This window comes from Bufo bufo, chromosome 11 (genome assembly GCF_905171765.1).
Source record: "Bufo bufo chromosome 11, aBufBuf1.1, whole genome shotgun sequence".
Lineage (NCBI taxonomy): Eukaryota > Metazoa > Chordata > Amphibia > Anura > Bufonidae > Bufo > Bufo bufo.
Window position 1 is genome coordinate 27,280,957 of NC_053399.1, and position 18,823 is coordinate 27,299,779.

At 47.9% G+C, this 18,823-nt stretch overlaps 1 protein-coding gene across 2 annotated transcripts in view; it reads left to right on the top strand.

Moving 5' to 3' along the window:
* Positions 1-18,823, top strand: part of LOC120982525 (coiled-coil domain-containing protein 170-like) — a 56,074-nt gene that overhangs the window by 7,338 nt on the left and 29,913 nt on the right. For both annotated transcript variants that reach the window (XM_040412748.1, XM_040412749.1), the window contains exons 3-4: positions 1,254-1,453; positions 3,639-3,697. In XM_040412748.1, the coding sequence (XP_040268682.1) occupies positions 1,254-1,453; positions 3,639-3,697 (259 nt within the window). The remainder of the gene's footprint in view (positions 1-1,253; positions 1,454-3,638; positions 3,698-18,823) is intronic.

Below are 18,823 nucleotides of genomic sequence, written 5' to 3' on the forward strand. Positions count from 1 at the left end.
CAAGAATTTTCGCAGATTCAAAGTTAAGGAAAGCGCGGATAGGGGAGATGTTTTTGAGTTGGAGGCGGCAGTTGATGGAAAGGGCTTGGATGTGCGGTCGGAAGGAGAGGGCAGAATCCAAGGTCACTCCGAGGCAGCGGACTTTGTTGACCGGGGAGAGTGTGCAGCCATTGATCATGATAGATAGGTCTGTTGAGGGGGTTGAACAAGATGGGGGAAAGATTATGAATTCTGTCTTATCCATGTTAAGTTTTAGAAAGCGAGAGGCGAAGAAGGATGATATAGAAGATAGACATTGTGGGATTCTTGATAGTAAGGTGGTGATGTCTGGACCAGAGAGGTAGATTTGCGTGTCGTCAGCGTAGGAGTGATACAGAAAGCCATGGGACTCTATGAGCTGTCCCAGGCCAAAGGTGTAGATAGAGAAGAGCAGGGGTCCTAGGACAGAGCCTTGCGGGACACCAACAGAGAGGGAATGAGACGAGGAGGTGGTGCGAGAGTGAGAGACGCTAAACGTCCGGTCTGTGAGGTATGATGTGATCCAGAAGAGGGCCAGGTCGGTAATAGCCAGGCCCAATTCACATCACCTTATGTCTTTTTCAGTGCGCAAAACGCAGATCTACAAAAAATACGGAAGACGTCCGCATTGCATCCATTTTTTGCGGACCTATTGGTAAAATGCCGGACGGACAAAAAATAGGACATGTTCTATCCTTTTTTGCGGGGTTGCGGAACGGACATACGGATGCAGACAGGACACGAAGTGCCATCCGGATTCTTTTGGCCCCTTTGAAATGAATGCTAAAATATGCGGTTCGGATGCGGATCAAAAATACGGTCGTGTGAATGGGACCTTATGGGCGCATCCAACGCTATACTTAATTCAGTGGCTGGTAATCTAGAAAATCTGATGATTCAGAAAGTCGGGTAATCGGCGGCTTGTTTCCAGACATTAATTACCCTACAGTAAAGGTGTATATATATATATATGTGTACACCTCCAACATTATGGAGCTGTACTGCGCTCCAGCGTCAGTATGGCACATGTGCCACGTGCGGAACGGTCTCGTGATCCCACAGCCTCCAGTCGGGACCACACGAGGTTGGCAGCAGGTACATCAATAGTAGTAAGTGGGTCTATTTGTGAATGAGGATTGACTTAGCTTCATCCTACACTTGGAGACGAGTTACTACAACAGGACAGGTGTTACTCAGGTCCCCATAGGAACACGCCACTCCTACCCTCCCAATAGGAAGCCGTACACCTGTACAGCAGGAGCCATTGTCAGCTGCCGCGGCTCGTGTTCCTGTACAGTGCACAACAAGCGGCAGAATGTCAGACGTCTCCAATCAATACGGCTACCATGACCCCATCGAAAGATTATTTGAAAGCGGTTCACCTCCGAGCAGATCTCGCTCCAAATATCGGGATCCTATCGGGAGCTTTCCAGAGGTATTTCCAAGAAACCATTGTCAGTAATTAGTAGACATCTTCTTATCTGTTTGATATTAGGTCAGCATTGCTGTGGTCAGTGCAGCCCTTCGCTGGGTAATGGGTCAAAAAAAGGAGTTTTCCAGGATTTTTATTATCCTCAGGGTAGATAATTTATATTCGATCGGTAGGGGTCCGGCTCCAGGCACCCCCTGCAGTCCCTTCCAACAGAGCTGTGATTCCGGCTTCGTTCAGAGTGCTAGGACCCCTACTGATCGGATAGGTCATCAATATTAGGAGCCCAGAAAAACGCTTAAAGGGGATGTCTCCCTTCAGCAAATGGCATTTATCACGTAGAGAAAGTTAATACAAGGCACTTACTAATGTATTGTGATTGTCCATGTTGCCTCCTTTGCTGGCTGGATTCATTTTTCCATCACATTATGCACTGCTCATATCCAGGGGTTACGACCACCATGCGGTCCAGCAGTAGTGGTCGTGCTTGCACACTGTAGGAAAAGGCACCAGTCTGTCTGGTGGCCGAGACCATGGGAGCGCACATAGTCCAACACTTTTTCCTATAGTGTACAAGCACGACCACCACTGATGGATTGCAGGGTGGTCATAACCCCTGGAAACAAACAGTGTATAATGTGATGGAAAAATGAATCCAGCCAGCAAAGGAGGCAATATGGACAATCATAATACATTAGTAAAGTGCCTTGCATTACCTCTGTCTACATGATAAATGCCATTTGCTGAAATGAGACAACCCCTTTAAGGATGACCACTGTAGTCGATGTACGGTGGAAGTTCGGGGTTCAAACAGGGTACCCACTCAGAAGCTGAGCGGGCACCATAAACGGTGGGTGTCTGCTGTTTTACACAGTAAACACCTGGAAGCAATGTCCGTGGTCGGCTATAACGCCAATCATGGACATTTAACTCCTCAAACGTTGTGGTCAATAGCAACCCCGGCATCTGAGCGATCTTTCCCCTGGGCCCCGAATTGCTGCCTCACACAAAGATCGAGGGAGCCGTTTGGTTGCTGTGGCACCATTTTTTTCAGCTACGGAAATAAGTAACGTTAATTATTTTGGCCACAAAAGGGGAGGATTATCCACATTAAATGACAATGGGGCTAATCTCGGCCCCAATAGTTGAACAATATAGGATATAGGTCATCTTATAGTCCCATTGATAGTCCACAGGCTTCTATTTGCGTTGTTCGATTTGCCTGCAGCGCCTCCACTGGACAAATGAAGCATTACATCGTTCCAAATTAATTTAAAAGGGTTGTACACTCTTTTTCTGCTGATGGCCTATCCTCAGGAAACCCTATCAATACCTAATCCGCGGGGAACAAACACCCCGCGCCCCAAGGGATTGGTTGGACCTTCAATAGTAAAGGAGTGGACAACCCTTTTAAATTAATTTGCAACTGTGTAATGCTTCTTTTGTCCTGCGGAGGTGCTGCAAGGAAATCGAACACTGCTTCTCGAAGCCAGTAGACTATTAGTGGGACTGTAAGAATCCAGGCTGTGACTATAGACGATTTCATGGTCTGAGAAAACTTCAAGTCACATGGATGTCCTCAGTTTAACTTCCAAAATTACAGTGACAGTGGCTGGTTTTCTTCTGTAGAGTCACATGTTCTCCAGGAGGCTGGAAATGAGCAATGTCCTTCCAATTATAATCTATGATTAAAGAACTTCTCCACGCTAGAGATATGTCTTCATGAATAGTTTGGGCCAGTGTCATAGGTACAAATCTGCTGACAGATGACAGGGTTACCGAACAATAAAAGAGTGTCCCAGACCTGCCTGACCCAGGCTGCGGGTGATGCTCACCTGATCCCTGTCGCTGGATCCGGTCCGTTGGGCTCCTGAGCTGGCTGTTCCTTTCCCACATTTGCCTAAGACAACAAATGACCACTGCAGCCAATCACAGGCCTCAGCAGTGACCTGCTCCACCTGCATCACATGTGACAGAAGAGGAGCAGGTCACCGTTGCGGCCTAAGATTGGCTGCAGCGGTCACGTGTTCTCCCGTCTACGGATGTTGTCCTTGGCGGCGCATGTGGGAGCTGAACTGCCGGATCCAGCAGTGGGGATCCCATGGTCGGGCAGGTCTCGGCCACTCTTTTAGTGTTGGATAACCCCTTTGAGTAATTGTGTCTTCTTCACCTTTGTTCTTTTTGTCTCTAGTTCCGCGATAAAGAACATTCATACACCAAAAATAGAGATGGCTCCCAGAAATCGAAAAGGTATTTTCTCTGTATTGTTGTAATCTAAGAGTTCAAGATTCTGAAATACTTACACAAAGTACAAGGAAAGTTGGGTTCACACCTAGTAGGTGGGACTCTTCAGGGTACGACCACACAGGGCGAATTTTCCCCTGTTGGTTTGCCGTGGATTTCACAGGATCCATTGCAAAGGGAAATTTGCTCCATTAATGGATATTTGATTATAAGAGGACCCGGGGGGGACGACACACACCATATTAAGGTTTACATGTAGAAGAGCGTAAGGGCTCTTTCACACTTGCGTTATTGTCTTCCGGCATAGAGTTCCGTCGTCGGGACTCTATGCCGGAAGAATACTGATCAGGATTATCCTAATGCATTCTGAATGGAGAGTAATCCGTTCAGGATGCATCAGGATGTCTTCAGTTCCGGTACGGAACGTTTTTTGGCCGGAGAAAATACCGCAGCATGCTGCGCTTTTTGCTCCGGCCAAAAATCCTGAAGACTTGCCGCAAGGCCGGATCCGGGATCAATGCCCATTGAAAGGCATTGATCCGGATCCGGCCTTAAGCTAAACGTCGTTTCGGCGCATTGCCGGACCCGACGTTTAGCTTTTTCTGAATAGTTACCATGGCTGCCGGGACGCTAAAGTCCTGACAGCCATGGTAAGTGTAGCGGGGAGCAGGGGAGCAGCATACTTACCGTCCGTGCGGCTCCCCGGGCGCTCCAGAGTGACGTCAGGGCGCCCCAAGCGCATGGATCATGTGATCACATGGATCACGTCATCCATGCGCATGGGGCGCTCTGACGTCATTCTGGAGCGCCCGGGGAGCCGCACGGACTGTAAGTATACCGCTCACCCGCTCCCCGCTCCTACTATGGCAACCAGGACTTTAATAGCGTCCTGGGTGCCATAGTAACACTGAACGCATTTGGAAGACGGTTCCGTCTTCAAATGCTTTCAGTACACTTGCGTTGTTACGGATCCGGCAGGCACCTCCGGCAACGGAAGTGCATGCCGGATCCCAACAACGCAAGTGTGAAAGAGGCCTAATAGTAGTAGATGGTGTGTCGTGCACAGTCTGACATTGTCCAATCAGTGCTGCCAGTGTCAGACACCCCCCAACTGATAACACCCCGCTGGACTTTCACTTCTAGTAATTCATTCAGCAGTTCAAACACTATGTAGCAGCACCCTGCTCCATGCTCAAAGACACACACAGTCATGAATTATACTAAATTACATTTTTCATACACAATTCCACGGCACGCCACATGTGACTTAAACTTGCGTATCAAACATAAGGCAGTCACAGTACTGCTGGTTTCAGAATTTAAATTTTACTGTATTTCCTGCTTGTTCAGGGTCTTTACAGAGCTCTGTCTGATGATTTGCACTCTGGTAAATCTCATCCTTAGATAGGGTGCTGAACAGTAATCTCACATACTAACTGTCCCACTGCATTATAGGAGCTCGGCTAAGGCGACTTTCAAACTTGCGGCAGAGTGATCCGGCAAGCAGTTCCGTCGCTGGCAATCTGCATGCAAACTGAAAGTATTTGTAGACGGATGCGGATCTGTCTCACAAATGCATTGCAAAAACCAATCCATCTGTCCGTTTGTCATACGGACAAACGGATCCGTTTCTATATTTTTTCACATTTTTAAAGGTCTGCGCATGCGCAGACCGGAAGGACGGATCCGGCATTGCTGTATTTTTAATGCCAGATCTGCCACTAATATATTTCAATGTAAATTAATGCCGAATCCGTTGCCTGCTTCCAATGACAGGCAGCAATATCATGAATGCAGCTCTTGGCTATAATACAGCCAGTGATACAACGTCCCAGGCATTCTTAAAGGGGCACCATATCTCTTATCTACAGAATAGGGGATAAGTGTCTGATCGGCAGGGGTCTGAACGTTGGGCCCCCTGCTGATCACGTTGGGCGCCCCCATTTGAATGGAGCAGTAGTCCTGCATGTGCGCTGCTGCATCATTTAGCTCTATTGGGCTTCCGGAGGTCCCCGAGCGCTTGTACTTCGCTATCTCCTGCAGTCCCATAGAGTTGAATGGAGCTGAGGAAATCTTTAAAAAAAATTGGAGAAAACCTAGCGTTGCCAAATTGCGACACATTTTAGACAGAATCGAGGCATGGATAAGTACATTGGGTCCAATGTACACAGGTACTGTAGTGTATGCATCACCATAGGGATGTAAGATCCCAAGGCAAAAATTGGGAGGTATAGCCATGTGAAGTTACAGAACTATGACATTCGGGGATCGGCAGAGGACTTTGAGAGTGAGAATAGTATATAAAGTAATAAAAAAACAACTAAAACTGTTCCGGTTGTTGGTAAGAGGCTGACGAGCCTCATGGGCTCCCAAACAAGTCCCAGTGCCCCCATGTGTTATGTGGAGTGTGTCCTCGGCGGTCCGAGATTTCTTGTCGAGCTGCTGGCCAACTCTCTCCACTCCCGGGAAGAATAAAAACTTTTTGCTGAGAAAGTCACTCTTTGTTGTGTGATAAAAATAAATCAATTGTAGAAATAACCAGCAGGAGGAGGCGCGTTGCTCTACAGAACTGAGGCATCGGCATACAGCACTGTAAAGAACGAGGGTTCATCCAGATCACTTCATTGTATTCCTGTAGCCAGGACTCGGGAGCTGCACATTTATTGCCTCCAGTCCAAAAGTTAAAAAAAAAGTTAGAAATTGGTGGTGGATTCCTTCGCTCAGAAGCAACGACATTTGAAGTATCACGTGACTGCATCGGTCAAGGGTTATGGTGAATTGGCTTCCTACGAAATTGACCCTAGTGTGCTTTGTGTGTTGGGGTCGAGCTCCTATAAGACACTGACTCTCCAGAGAGTCGCTCCAGCCACACAACTATCCCCGCGCTTTGAGTCCTGTGAGAAAAGCGCATTGGAAACTTTTGTCATTGGCTCTGTTTTCTCCATAGGGGCGCAGGGCTCAGCCTCTAAAGCAGCCGTCGGACAATACAGCCATGAGGCCTGACATTACTATGGATGCGCTGTCGTAGTTGTCACACCACAGTATGAAAGAGGCAGAGCACTAGCGAGGAATAATGAGCGTGCAGAGGATGGGAGCAGTGGCGTCGCCAGGGGGGGGGCCAGAGGGGGCCACGCCCCCCCCTACATCATGCTGTGCCCCCCCAACTAAAATGACCCCCCCCAAGTGAGCAGCCGCCGCCGGGCACAGGGAGATGAGCGCTTCCATTGCGCTCATCTCCATTGTAAACTGCCTGTGCCAGCGGAGGTGCAGGGGAGGGAGAGGCGTGTCCCTTCCCTTTCCTCTGATAGGCTGCAGGCAGGCACCGAAGTGGAGGAGAGGCCCCGCCCCCTAATTACTCCTGTTTACCTTTCTAAAGCTAAAGGACCTTTGATGATGTCATCACAGGTCCTGTAAGGGAACTGCACAGTGTAAAGTGTAGTTCCCAGGTTAGAACAGTGCATCTGCCAGGACCTGTGATGACATCATCTTCAACATCACAGGTCCTGCAGAATTTAGCAAAGGAACTGCACCAAAAATGGTGTAGTTCCTAGGTTTCAAAGGTATATCTGCCAGGACCTGTGATGACATCATCACAGGTCCTTCAACCCCTAACAGCAAGTATTAAAAGTTCACAAGCAGCTCTGCATTGATCCATACAGACTGGAATGGAGAGGTAAGAGGAGGTCCTCCACTTTTCATCATTTACCTCCCCTCCATGCCCTGTTTTTACTCATTGCTCACTCATGTATAATACTTCAGACAGTTACCACTACCTCATGTACCTCACAGTGACTATAATGCATAACTGACCACATATTTCTATAAACACTGCATCTACAGTATTATACCTTCTATGTGTCACATCAATACACTGCTCTGTATATATATATATATATATATATATATATATATAGATACACACACATACATGCACACACACTGCATAAATTACACAGTATTATACATGCAATATGTACAGATATATAGTATATACCGCAGTGCACTGATATGTGAGGTACAAGGTATAATAGATGCAGTGTGTACAGATATCAGTACACTTCTGTATATACTATATATGTGAGGTACGAGGTATAATACATGCAGAGTGTACAGATATATAGTATATACAGCAGTGTACTGATATGTGAGGTACGAGGTATAATAGATGCAGTGTGTACAGATATATAGTATATACAGCAGTGTACTGATATGTGAGGTATGAGGTATAATAGATGTAGTGTGTACAGATATATAGTATATACAGCAGTGTACTGATATGTGAGGTACGAGGTATAATAGATGCAGTGTGTACAGATATATAGTATATACAGCGGTGTACTGATATCTGAGGTACGAGGTGTCAATACACTGCTGTATTTACTATATATCTGTACACACTGCATCTATTATACCTCGTACCTCACATATTACACTACTGTATATACTGTATACACTGCATATATTATACCCCGTACCTCACATATCAGTACACTGCTGTATATACTATATACCTGTACACACTGCATCTATTATACCTCGTACCTCACATATTACACTACTGTATATACTGTATACACTGCATATATTATACCCCGTACCTCACATATCAGTACACTGCTGTATATACTATATATCTGTACACACTGCATCTATTATACCTCGTACCTCACATATCAGTACACTGCTGTATATACTATATATCTGTACACACTGTATCTATTATACCTCGTACCTCACATATCAGTACACTGCTGTATATACTATATACCTGTACACACTGCATCTATTATACCCTGTACCTCACATATCAGAACACTAGGGAATATACTATATACCTGTACACACTGCATATATTATACCGCGTACCTCACATAACTGTACACTGCTGTATATAATATACATCTGCATCTATTATACCTCGTACCTCACATATTACACTACTGTATATACTGTATACACTGCATATATTATACCCCGTACCTCACATATCAGTACACTGCTGTATATACTATATACCTGTACACACTGCATCTATTATACCTCGTACCTCACATATTACACTACTGTATATACTGTATACACTGCATATATTATACCCCGTACCTCACATATCAGTACACTGCTGTATATACTATATACCTGTACACACTGCATCTATTATACCCTGTACCTCACATATCAGAACACTGCTGTATATACTATATATCTGTACATAGTGCATCTATTATACCTCATACCTCACATATCAGAACACTAGGGAATATACTATATACCTGTACACACTACATATATTATACCGCGTACCTCACATAACTGTACACTGCTGTATATAATATACATCTGCATCTATTATACCTCTTTTGTGTGCCAGGGCTGTTTTGTAATCCCAATCCGGCCCTGATGGCATAAATTATAAAACGCAGCAGCAAGAATAGTTCATGGAACAAAGGGAGGGGCTATAAAAGGGGAATGGGGGCCCAATTTAGATTCCTGCTATGGGGCCCAGTGATTTTTATGTACGCCCCTGGCTGCTGGCACTAGGCCGGCAGCCTATCAGTGGCCGGCGCAATGACGTCATCGTGCCGCCTGAGCCTTACATTACAGCGTGGGACACAGGAAGAGGCTGCATCGCATCGCTGACACTTAGGTAAGTATAAGTGGTTTTTTTTTGTTTGTTTTTTACAATAGTGTTACTGGCACATTGTGGGGGCTTATTACAAAACTGGCACATGATGATGGGGGGGACTTTATACTGGCACATGATGATGGGGGGGACTTTATACTGGCACATGATGATGGGGGGGAACTTTATACTGGCACATGATGATGGGGGGGACTTTATACTGGCACATGATGATGGGGGGACTTAATACTGGCACATGATGATGGGGGGACTTAATACTGGCACATGATGATGGGGGGGACTTAATACTGGCACATGATGATGGGGGGGACTTAATACTGGCACATGATGATGGGGGGACTTAATACTGGCACATGATGATGGGAGGGACTTAATACTGGCACATGATGATGGGGGGACTTAATACTGGCACATGATGATGGGGGGACTTAATACTGGCACATGATGATGGGGGGGACTTAATACTGGCACATGATGGGGGGACTTAATACTGGCACATGATGGGGGGGACTTAATACTGGCACATGATGGGGGGACTTAATACTGGCACATGATAGGGGACTTAATACTGGCACATGATGATGGGGGGGACTTAATACTGGCACATGATGATGGGGGGAGACTTAATACTGGCACATGATGATGGGGGGGACTTAATACTGGCACATGATTATGGGGGACTTAATACTGGCACATGATGATGGGGGACTTAATACTGGCACATGATGATGGGGGGACTTAATACTGGCACATGATGATGGGGATGGGGGACTTAATACTGGCACATGATGATGGGGGGACTTAATACTCGCACATGATGATGGAGGGACTTAATACTGGAACATGGGGGGGCTTAATACTGGCACGTGATGGGGGGCTTATTACTGGCACGTGATGGGGGGCTTATTACTGGCACGTGATGGGGGCTCATTACTGGCACGTGATGGGGGGCTCATTACTGGCACGTGATGGGGGGCTCATTACTGGCACGTGATGGGGGCTTATTACTGGCACGTGATGGGGGGCTTATTACTGGCACGTGATGGGGGCTCTTGTTACTGGCACGTGATGGGGGCTTATTACTGGCACATTGGGGGGCTCTTGTTACTGGCACGTTATTGAGGGCACTTATTACTGGCACATTATTGGTGGGCACTATAGGGGCATCTACTGAGGCCACAAAGAAGGGGTGTTTTATATGGGGGGCTCTGTACAGTAGCATTTTATACTGGGACACATTATGGTGGGTACTATAGAGAAGGGGAGAGAGGAGTACTATGGAGTCATCTACGGGGGGCACTAAGAAGGGGTATTTTATACTTGCAAATTATGGGGGACACTGAGGGCATCTACTGGGGCACGATATATGGGACATTTTATACTGGTACATTATGGGGGGCACTAGCAGGAAGGGGGGAGAGGAGCACTATGGAGGCATTTACTGGTGCACTATATAGGGGTATTTTATACTGGCACATTATGGCGGAAATTAGCTCAACTGGGGGCATAAGGGGGTATGTTTTGCACATTATAAGGAGAATTATTTCTACTGGGGGGCATTATGGTGGGTTTTATTACTCCCCCATGGTATGACCCCCTAGTATCAGCACCAGCCTCTCCCTGCTCTGCTATCCCTCTGCCCCTTCTCCAAATCCTTATTATGAAATCTTTCTCATTAGGATAAAACACAACATCAGCTCCGCCGAGCCCCCGGCCAAGTGTTGAAGTGGCGTCCGAGATCCCCAAGGGCCGAGCCAAGTAACTGTAAGTGTTCATGTGAAATATGTTTATTTTATATATGTACACTCCTGTGAGAGGCGGGGAGGGAGATCTGTGGATGACACTGTTATAGGGAGGGAGATCTGTGGATGACACTGTTATAGGGAGGGAGATCTGTGGATGACACTGTTATAGGGAGGGAGATCTGTGGATGACACTGTTATAGGGAGGGGGATCTGTGGATGACACTGTTATGGAGGGGGAAATGGGGATGACACTGTCATGGGGTGGATCTGTGGATGACACATATAGCATAAGATGCTATATACGGTATGTGGCATCCACAGATCCCCCCCATAGCAGTGTCATCCACAGATCCCCCTCTCTATAAAAGTGTCATCCACAGACAGCTGGACTTTTCTTCCCTGTTGCGGTTTTAGGTATTGGGTAAAGTATTGCAGCATTTCTAAGCGTACTTGTGTAAATGTATCGTTGTTATAGCTGCCCCCCCTACTTTTGTCTTGGCCCCCAGTGTGCCCCCCCAAAATTTGAAAGCTAGAGACGCCACTGGATGGGAGTGGTAGTGGCCCTGATGATCATGTGTCACGGTGTACTGCCTCAGGTCGTCGATCCCTGGGGTCGGTGCAGTGAAGGATGGGCACCTTGTATTGCCTCAGGGCACTCTCTGTAGCTGTGAGCTCCCTGCCTGATGGTGGTTCGGGAGTGCCCATGGTGTTAGTTTCCATGTGGCTGCTAGGCAGGGTACCTGTAGGAGATTCAGTGGCCAGCATGTGGTGTTAAAGGGGTTTTCCTCAGGATAGCACGTGGTTTACCGGCTCGCCGCAGCAGGTGATTACAACTATGGCGTCCCCATCCACTTCTATGGGACTGCAGCTTACCAAGCACTGTGCCGTACATTGTATAGCGGATTTGCTTGGTATTGCAGCCCCATTAACTTGAGAACCTCAGAAAAGCCCTTTAACTAGAATCTCTCTTTACTGTGCACAAAATAGGAGTTGAAGTATATCCAACGGTACATTGTACACAAGGCAAAGTCCTCCCAGATGTCCCAGCATAAGCTAATCAGATGAATATGGCATTGGCCCTCAGATTTCTCTGGCTAAATGTTTGCTATATTGTTCTCTGGCTAATAGCTGTACTCTGACCGTGGGTGCAGTCTCCACTTTTCTGGGGTACATAGGGTGTCTCAACTTGTTACAACTCTACAGCAGCAGGGTCTGGATCGGCTTAAAGGGACACTGACAGGCCCAATAAACATATTTAGATATTCCTATGCAGTCATAGGTCTATTAAAGTGTATTCCAATCATATAAGAGTACCCCCTGTCCGCATTTTAACCATGCAAAATCAACTTTATAATCATCTGTCAATCACCTTCCTTTGTGCCCAAGGGGCGGTTTTTCTCCTACCTTTGTGCCCAGCCGCGCCCCAACTGTCGTTTCCTACCGCCGCCCAGCTCATTATTATTTACTGCGCTGGGCGGCTTTTACAGTCCCCGAGCCGGCGCAGACGCAGCTGGAGACACAGAGAGCAGCCGCATAGAAGAATAAGGGACGCAGGCGCACTAAAATTCCGGCTTGTGAGGGTGCCGGATACAGGGTATCCGGCGCATGCGCAGAAGGTACGATTGAGGTCGATGCCCATAAGTTTCTATCGGGCATGCGCTCTATCGGGAATACACTTTAATAGACCTATGACTGCATAGGAATATCTAAATATGTTTATAGGGCCTGTCAGTGTCCCTTTAAGCTGGATTACCTTGCTGTCTCTGTCTCTCACTGTAGCCATGCAAACACTCCTCCTTTAGTTCTTGTTAGCTTGCATCTCTTAGAGCTCGTGGAGGTGACCATGGCTTCAAGGCTTGGAGCTGGAGTTTATGGGAGAGGAGCACATGGAGACTTCTGCCCTCCCTCTCCACAGCTAGTTTGACTGGAAACTTTTGGAGCTAGCCCACACCCTAAGGCCCAGAGAGGACTGGACTGGGATTGTTAACTCTGGCCATAGCTGGCTGGGTGTTCAGTACACAGCATTAACATTACAAACATTATATAACAAACCAAACTTCACAGATATCCCCTGGGGTACTTTAAGTGTGCAAATATTACACATTTAAAAAAAAATTGTTTGCAGGTTGATGGTTTTTCTGTAATAATGGGTAATGGGAAAACTTTAAATGAAAAACAGAAAACTTAAAATAAAAGTCCTAGCCTAGACATGTACCTATGTAACTGTAAATAAAAAGTAACTATCTGACCAATGGGGGTCCCATTCCCCTGACCAAATGGAGCGGCAGGTCGTGCATCACCGCTGATGCTCCATTTGGGACGCTGTACTCAGATATCTCTGGCAGTCCTATAGACAACAAATTGAATGGCAGCAGTCATGCCACTCCATTCAGGGGAACAGGACCTGCCTTCTAGTGATTGGTGGGGGTCCCAACAATCAGATGGTTATACTCTATCCTGTGTGTACCTAGAAACATGATGATGATCTAGTATCGGTGACAATCTGAAGACATCTGTGGTCTGAAAACTGCTAGGAGGGATTTCATAGGTGATGATGTAATCCTGTAGTTTACAGGAAGTCAGCAACACAGGAGAGACTGATCTCACTACACAAAGAGCATGCTCTGGCTGGTTGTCAGACTGAGGATCACATGATACAGCTACCCATGTTAAAAAGGTTCACAATGTCCGGCTATAACTTAGCTAGGATGAAACTAATGACACTGCTAGCGTATCGTCAGTGAGTTAGGATTAGAGGCACCCCTAAATTCTCTGAGTGTTTTGTTAAGCTTAAAGGGCATCTGTCAGCAGATTTGTCCCTATGACACTGGCTGACCTGTTAGATGTGCACTTGGCAGCTGAAGGCATCTGTGTTGGTCCCATGTTCATATGTGTCCGCATTGCTGAGAAATATGATGTTTTATTATATGCAAATGAGCCTTTGGGAGCAATGGGGGCGTTGCCATTACACCTAGAGGCTCTGCTCTCTCTACAACTGCTACGCCTTCTCCACTTTGATTGACAAGATCAGGGAGTGAAAATGTCATCACACCTGGCCATGACTTCTCCATGACAGGTCAGCAAGTTTCATAGCTACAAATCTACTTACAGATGCCCTTTAAATAATCCTGCTCAGATGAGGAAACAATCTAAGGTTGTAACGATGGAAGAGCGGAGGTCACCCGTCTAACCTGCTCGGTGACTTCTCCGCTCTCTAGCACTGGGGTTTTAAGCCACAACAATGACATTACAGAACGGTTGTCAGGTCTGAAGCCAGACGCCGGAGTGCACACGGTTCCTTGGAAGCAGGCCAGGTGCATCACCATGTGAGAGCCTAGAGGCAGTACAGGTCTAGGGTTTTCCTGAACAGACCTGATTTCAATGATGAACTTCGCTGTTCTTGTTTACTAGGGACAACTTTGTAATATATTTATCATAATATGATGCCAGACTTTACTGCGTAGCTTATATAGCAGTGCATGCTGCACGCTGGTCACGAAGTGTGGAAAGTCCTAGGGTGGTCTGTGATCAGTAGATCAAAGCTCTGCCTTTATCTTCCATTTTATTTGGAAGTTTGATATGGAAGTTTTGGGTCCAAATGCTAAATCTAGAACAGCCCTCTCCTAACATGTGACATTCACAACTCAACTGTTGTCTTATATGGCACAGGGACCTTAGGGTCCATTAGGCACCAGAACCAGGTGTGACTGCCGCCTCTACACCCCTGGGAATGAGTCCCTTACTGTGGCAGGCGCAGCACTATGAAGTGCCTTTTGCGCTGTGGCATTAGAAGAATTTTGATATCTCTGACTTTTAGTCTAACCAGACTGTCTATTAGGCCTCATGCACACGACCGTGGTGTGTTTTGCGGTCCGCTTGCAATTTCGTGGAACTGTAAGTAAACACACATATAACTTGTTCAGTATACAGTTCTAATCACTACAGTAGGTGTTTGTGATATTGTGCTTTTAGCACGACAGCGTCGCGCTGATACTCGGCGACATGGTGCCGAGATCTCGCACTCACTGGAATAGTGACAGCACATCCCAGCAAGCGCGTCATAGAAGCGACGGGAGATCCGACTTGGATTCCCGCCAATTCTACACGTGTGCGGCGTTTGTTATGAATCCTGAGGGGGAAGTCCCCGCCGGATTTTAAATAAAAATCCGGCATGGGTCCCCCCCTCAGGAGCATACCGGGCCCTTAGGTCTGTTATGGGTTGTAAGGAGAGCCCCCCCTACGCCGAAAAAAACGGCGTAGGGGTCCCCCTACAATCCATACCAGACCCGTATCCAAAGCACGCTACCCGGCCAGCCAGGAAGGGAGTGGGGACGAGCGAGCGCCCCCCCCCCCCCCTCCTGAGCCGTACCAGGCTGCATGCCCTCAACATGGGGGGGTTGGGTGCTCTGGGGCAGGGGGCGCACTGCGGCCCCCCCACCTCAGAGCACCCTGTCCCCATGTTGATGAGGACAGGGCCCCTTCCCGACAACCCTGGCCGTTGGTTGTCGGGGTATGCGGGCGGGAGGCTTATCGGAATCTGGGAGCCCCCTTTAATAAGGGGGCCCCCAGATACCGGCCCCCCACCCTAAGTGAATGAGTATGGGGTACATCGTACCCCTACCCATTCACCTGCAAGAAAAGTGGTAAAAACACAAATAAACCACACAGTGTATTAAAATATTTTATTTTTCTGCTCCGGAGGCCGCCCCCTGTCTTCTTTATTAGCTCTTTTACCAGGGGGGGCTCTTCTTCTTCCGCTATCCCGACGGGTCTTCTCCGCTATCCGGGGGGTCTTCTCAACTCTCCGGGGTTCTCCTTCTGTCTTCTTCCGCTATCCCGACGGGTCTTCTCCGCTATCCGGGGGGTCTTCTCAACTCTCCGGGGTTCTCCTTCTGTCTTCGCCGCTCTCCGTTGTTGACTCGGCGCACCCCGGTTCTTCGTCTCGCGAGATCTCGGATTTTAAATAAAAATTTAGCGAGACGAAGAACCGGGGTGCGCCGAGTCAACAACGGAGAGCGGCGAAGACAGAAGGAGAACCCCGGAGAGTTGAGAAGACCCCCCTGTCTTCTTTATTAGCTCTTTTACCAGGGGGGGCTCTTCTTCTTCCGCTATCCCGACGGGTCTTCTCCGCTATCCGGGGGGTCTTCTCAACTCTCCGGGGTTCTCCTTCTGTCTTCGCCGCTCTCCGTTGTTGACTCGGCGCACCCCGGTTCTTCGTCTCGCTAAATTTTTATTTAAAATCCGAGATCTCGCGAGACGAAGAACCGGGGTGCGCCGAGTCAACAACGGAGAGCGGCGAAGACAGAAGGAGAACCCCGGAGAGTTGAGAAGACCCCCCGGATAGCGGAGAAGACCCGTCGGGATAGCGGAAGAAGAAGAGCCCCCCCTGGTAAAAGAGCTAATAAAGAAGACAGGGGGCGGCCTCCGGAGCAGAAAAATAAAATATTTTAATACACTGTGTGGTTTATTTGTGTTTTTACCACTTTTCTTGCAGGTGAATGGGTAGGGGTACGATGTACCCCATACTCATTCACTTAGGGTGGGGGGCCGGTATCTGGGGGCCCCCTTATTAAAGGGGGCTCCCAGATTCCGATAAGCCTCCCGCCCGCATACCCCGACAACCAACGGCCAGGGTTGTCGGGAAGGGGCCCTGTCCTCATCAACATGGGGACAGGGTGCTCTGAGGTGGGGGGGCCGCAGTGCGCCCCCTGCCCCAGAGCACCCAACCCCCCCATGTTGAGGGCATGCAGCCTGGTACGGCTCAGGAGGGGGGGGGGGGCGCTCGCTCGTCCCCACTCCCTTCCTGGCTGGCCGGGTAGCGTGCTTTGGATACGGGTCTGGTATGGATTGTAGGGGGACCCCCTACGCCGTTTTTTTCGGCGTAGGGGGGGCTCTCCTTACAACCCATAACAGACCTAAGGGCCCGGTATGCTCCTGAGGGGGGGACCCATGCCGGATTTTTATTTAAAATCCGGCGGGGACTTCCCCCTCAGGATTCATAACAAACGCCGCACACGTGTAGAATTGGCGGGAATCCAAGTCGGATCTCCCGTCGCTTCTATGACGGCTCTGTCTCCATCGCGGCAAGCCAGCTCGGCGCTGGCTCCCGCGATGGGTCTCGTAGGTGCTCAATCTCGCCGAGAAAGAGAGCGAGATTGACACAAAATCGGGTTCACCTACTGTATATTAACAGTAGGAACATTATATAACTGTTTTAAATACCTATTTTGGCCTCTTGTTCCCATAAAACTGGACTCTGACTGGAACTGTGTGTCTGTTCAGCTCCTCTCTCTGGTGAGTAATGATTCCAGCTAGGGGAATTCCCAGACAGGCTGTGTGTGAGGCTGGCTGTGATTGGTAAAAACTCTTGCTGTGTGAGAAGCTGGCTGTGATTGGTCTAGACTTCTGCCCAGCAACAACAGATTAACCCTATGTTTTCTGTTGTTTCTGCTGTGTGAGCTTTCCTCACATTAATATAATGAATCTTAGGCCTCTTTCACACAACCGTTTTTTTGTTTTTTTTCGTTTACGGGCCGTTTTTTGCATTTCGTATACGGTCCGTATACAGAACCATTCATTTCAATGGTTCCACAAAAAAAACTGAATGTACTCCGTATGCATTCCGTTTCCGTATTTCCGTTGTTCCATTCCGTTGAAAGATAGAACATGTCCTATTATTGCTCGTAAATCATGTTCCGTGGCTCCATTCAAGTCAATGGGTCTGAAAAAAAGGAACACATACAGCAGGATGGCTTACTGACCCTTACCCCTCCCCAGTTATACCCTTGCCAACCACTATTGCCATTATTAGGTTTGGTTTTATAAATTTCATTTAAGGACAACCTATAAATTTTTGAGGCCGCGCTCCTAATATTCAGGAAAGGGATAACTGTCTAAGGGGCTTTGGGCCTCCTCAGACCATGGGCCATATGTGTAAACAAGCACCCCCTCCTGTGCCTTATCTAGTGATAATTACATTTTAAGGCCGAATGCACACGGCCGTGTTCCGCGGCCGTGAACTGTCCGTGGTATGCCGGCCTGGATTCCTGCTGACAGCAGGAGCGCACGGCGTCATTGGTTGCTATGACGCCGTGCGCTTCTTGCCGCCACTGCACTACAGTAATACACTCGTATAGATCATACAAGTGTATTACTGTAGTGCAGCGGCGGCATGAAGCGCACGGCGTCATAGCGACCAATGACGCCGTGCGCTCCTGCATGCCAGCAGGAATCCAGGCCGGCATACCACGGACCGTCCACGGCCACGGAACACGGCCGTGTGCATTCAGCCTAAGGTGCGTATAGTTTATAGCAAGGTGCAAGCATATTTTAATACAAGAGGAATTTATTTTATGTGATTTATTTTTATATTGGGGGGGAAACACCCCAAATAATTAGAATACCTGTGAAATTAAAGGGAGTCTGTGACCCAGTTTTTCACTGTTAAATGGTGCACAACGACTTGTAGGGCTATCTCAGCCGAATGTAATGATGCCTTTCACTTAGCGATCTGCGGCTTAATTCTGGAGAAAAGGCTTTTTTTTATGTCACGTGCAAGTGAGCCGTTAAGTGCACTGGGGACGGGCCCAAATATTATGTGCACCCTTACTCCTCCTGATTCCTCTGCTAGCCCCTCCATCTTCCTTATTGACAGGACCAGGTTCCTGCATAGACATCTTGCCCTGTCCATCAAGGAGAGGGAGGGGCTGGCAGAGAAAGCAGGAGGAGCAAGGGTGCACAGAA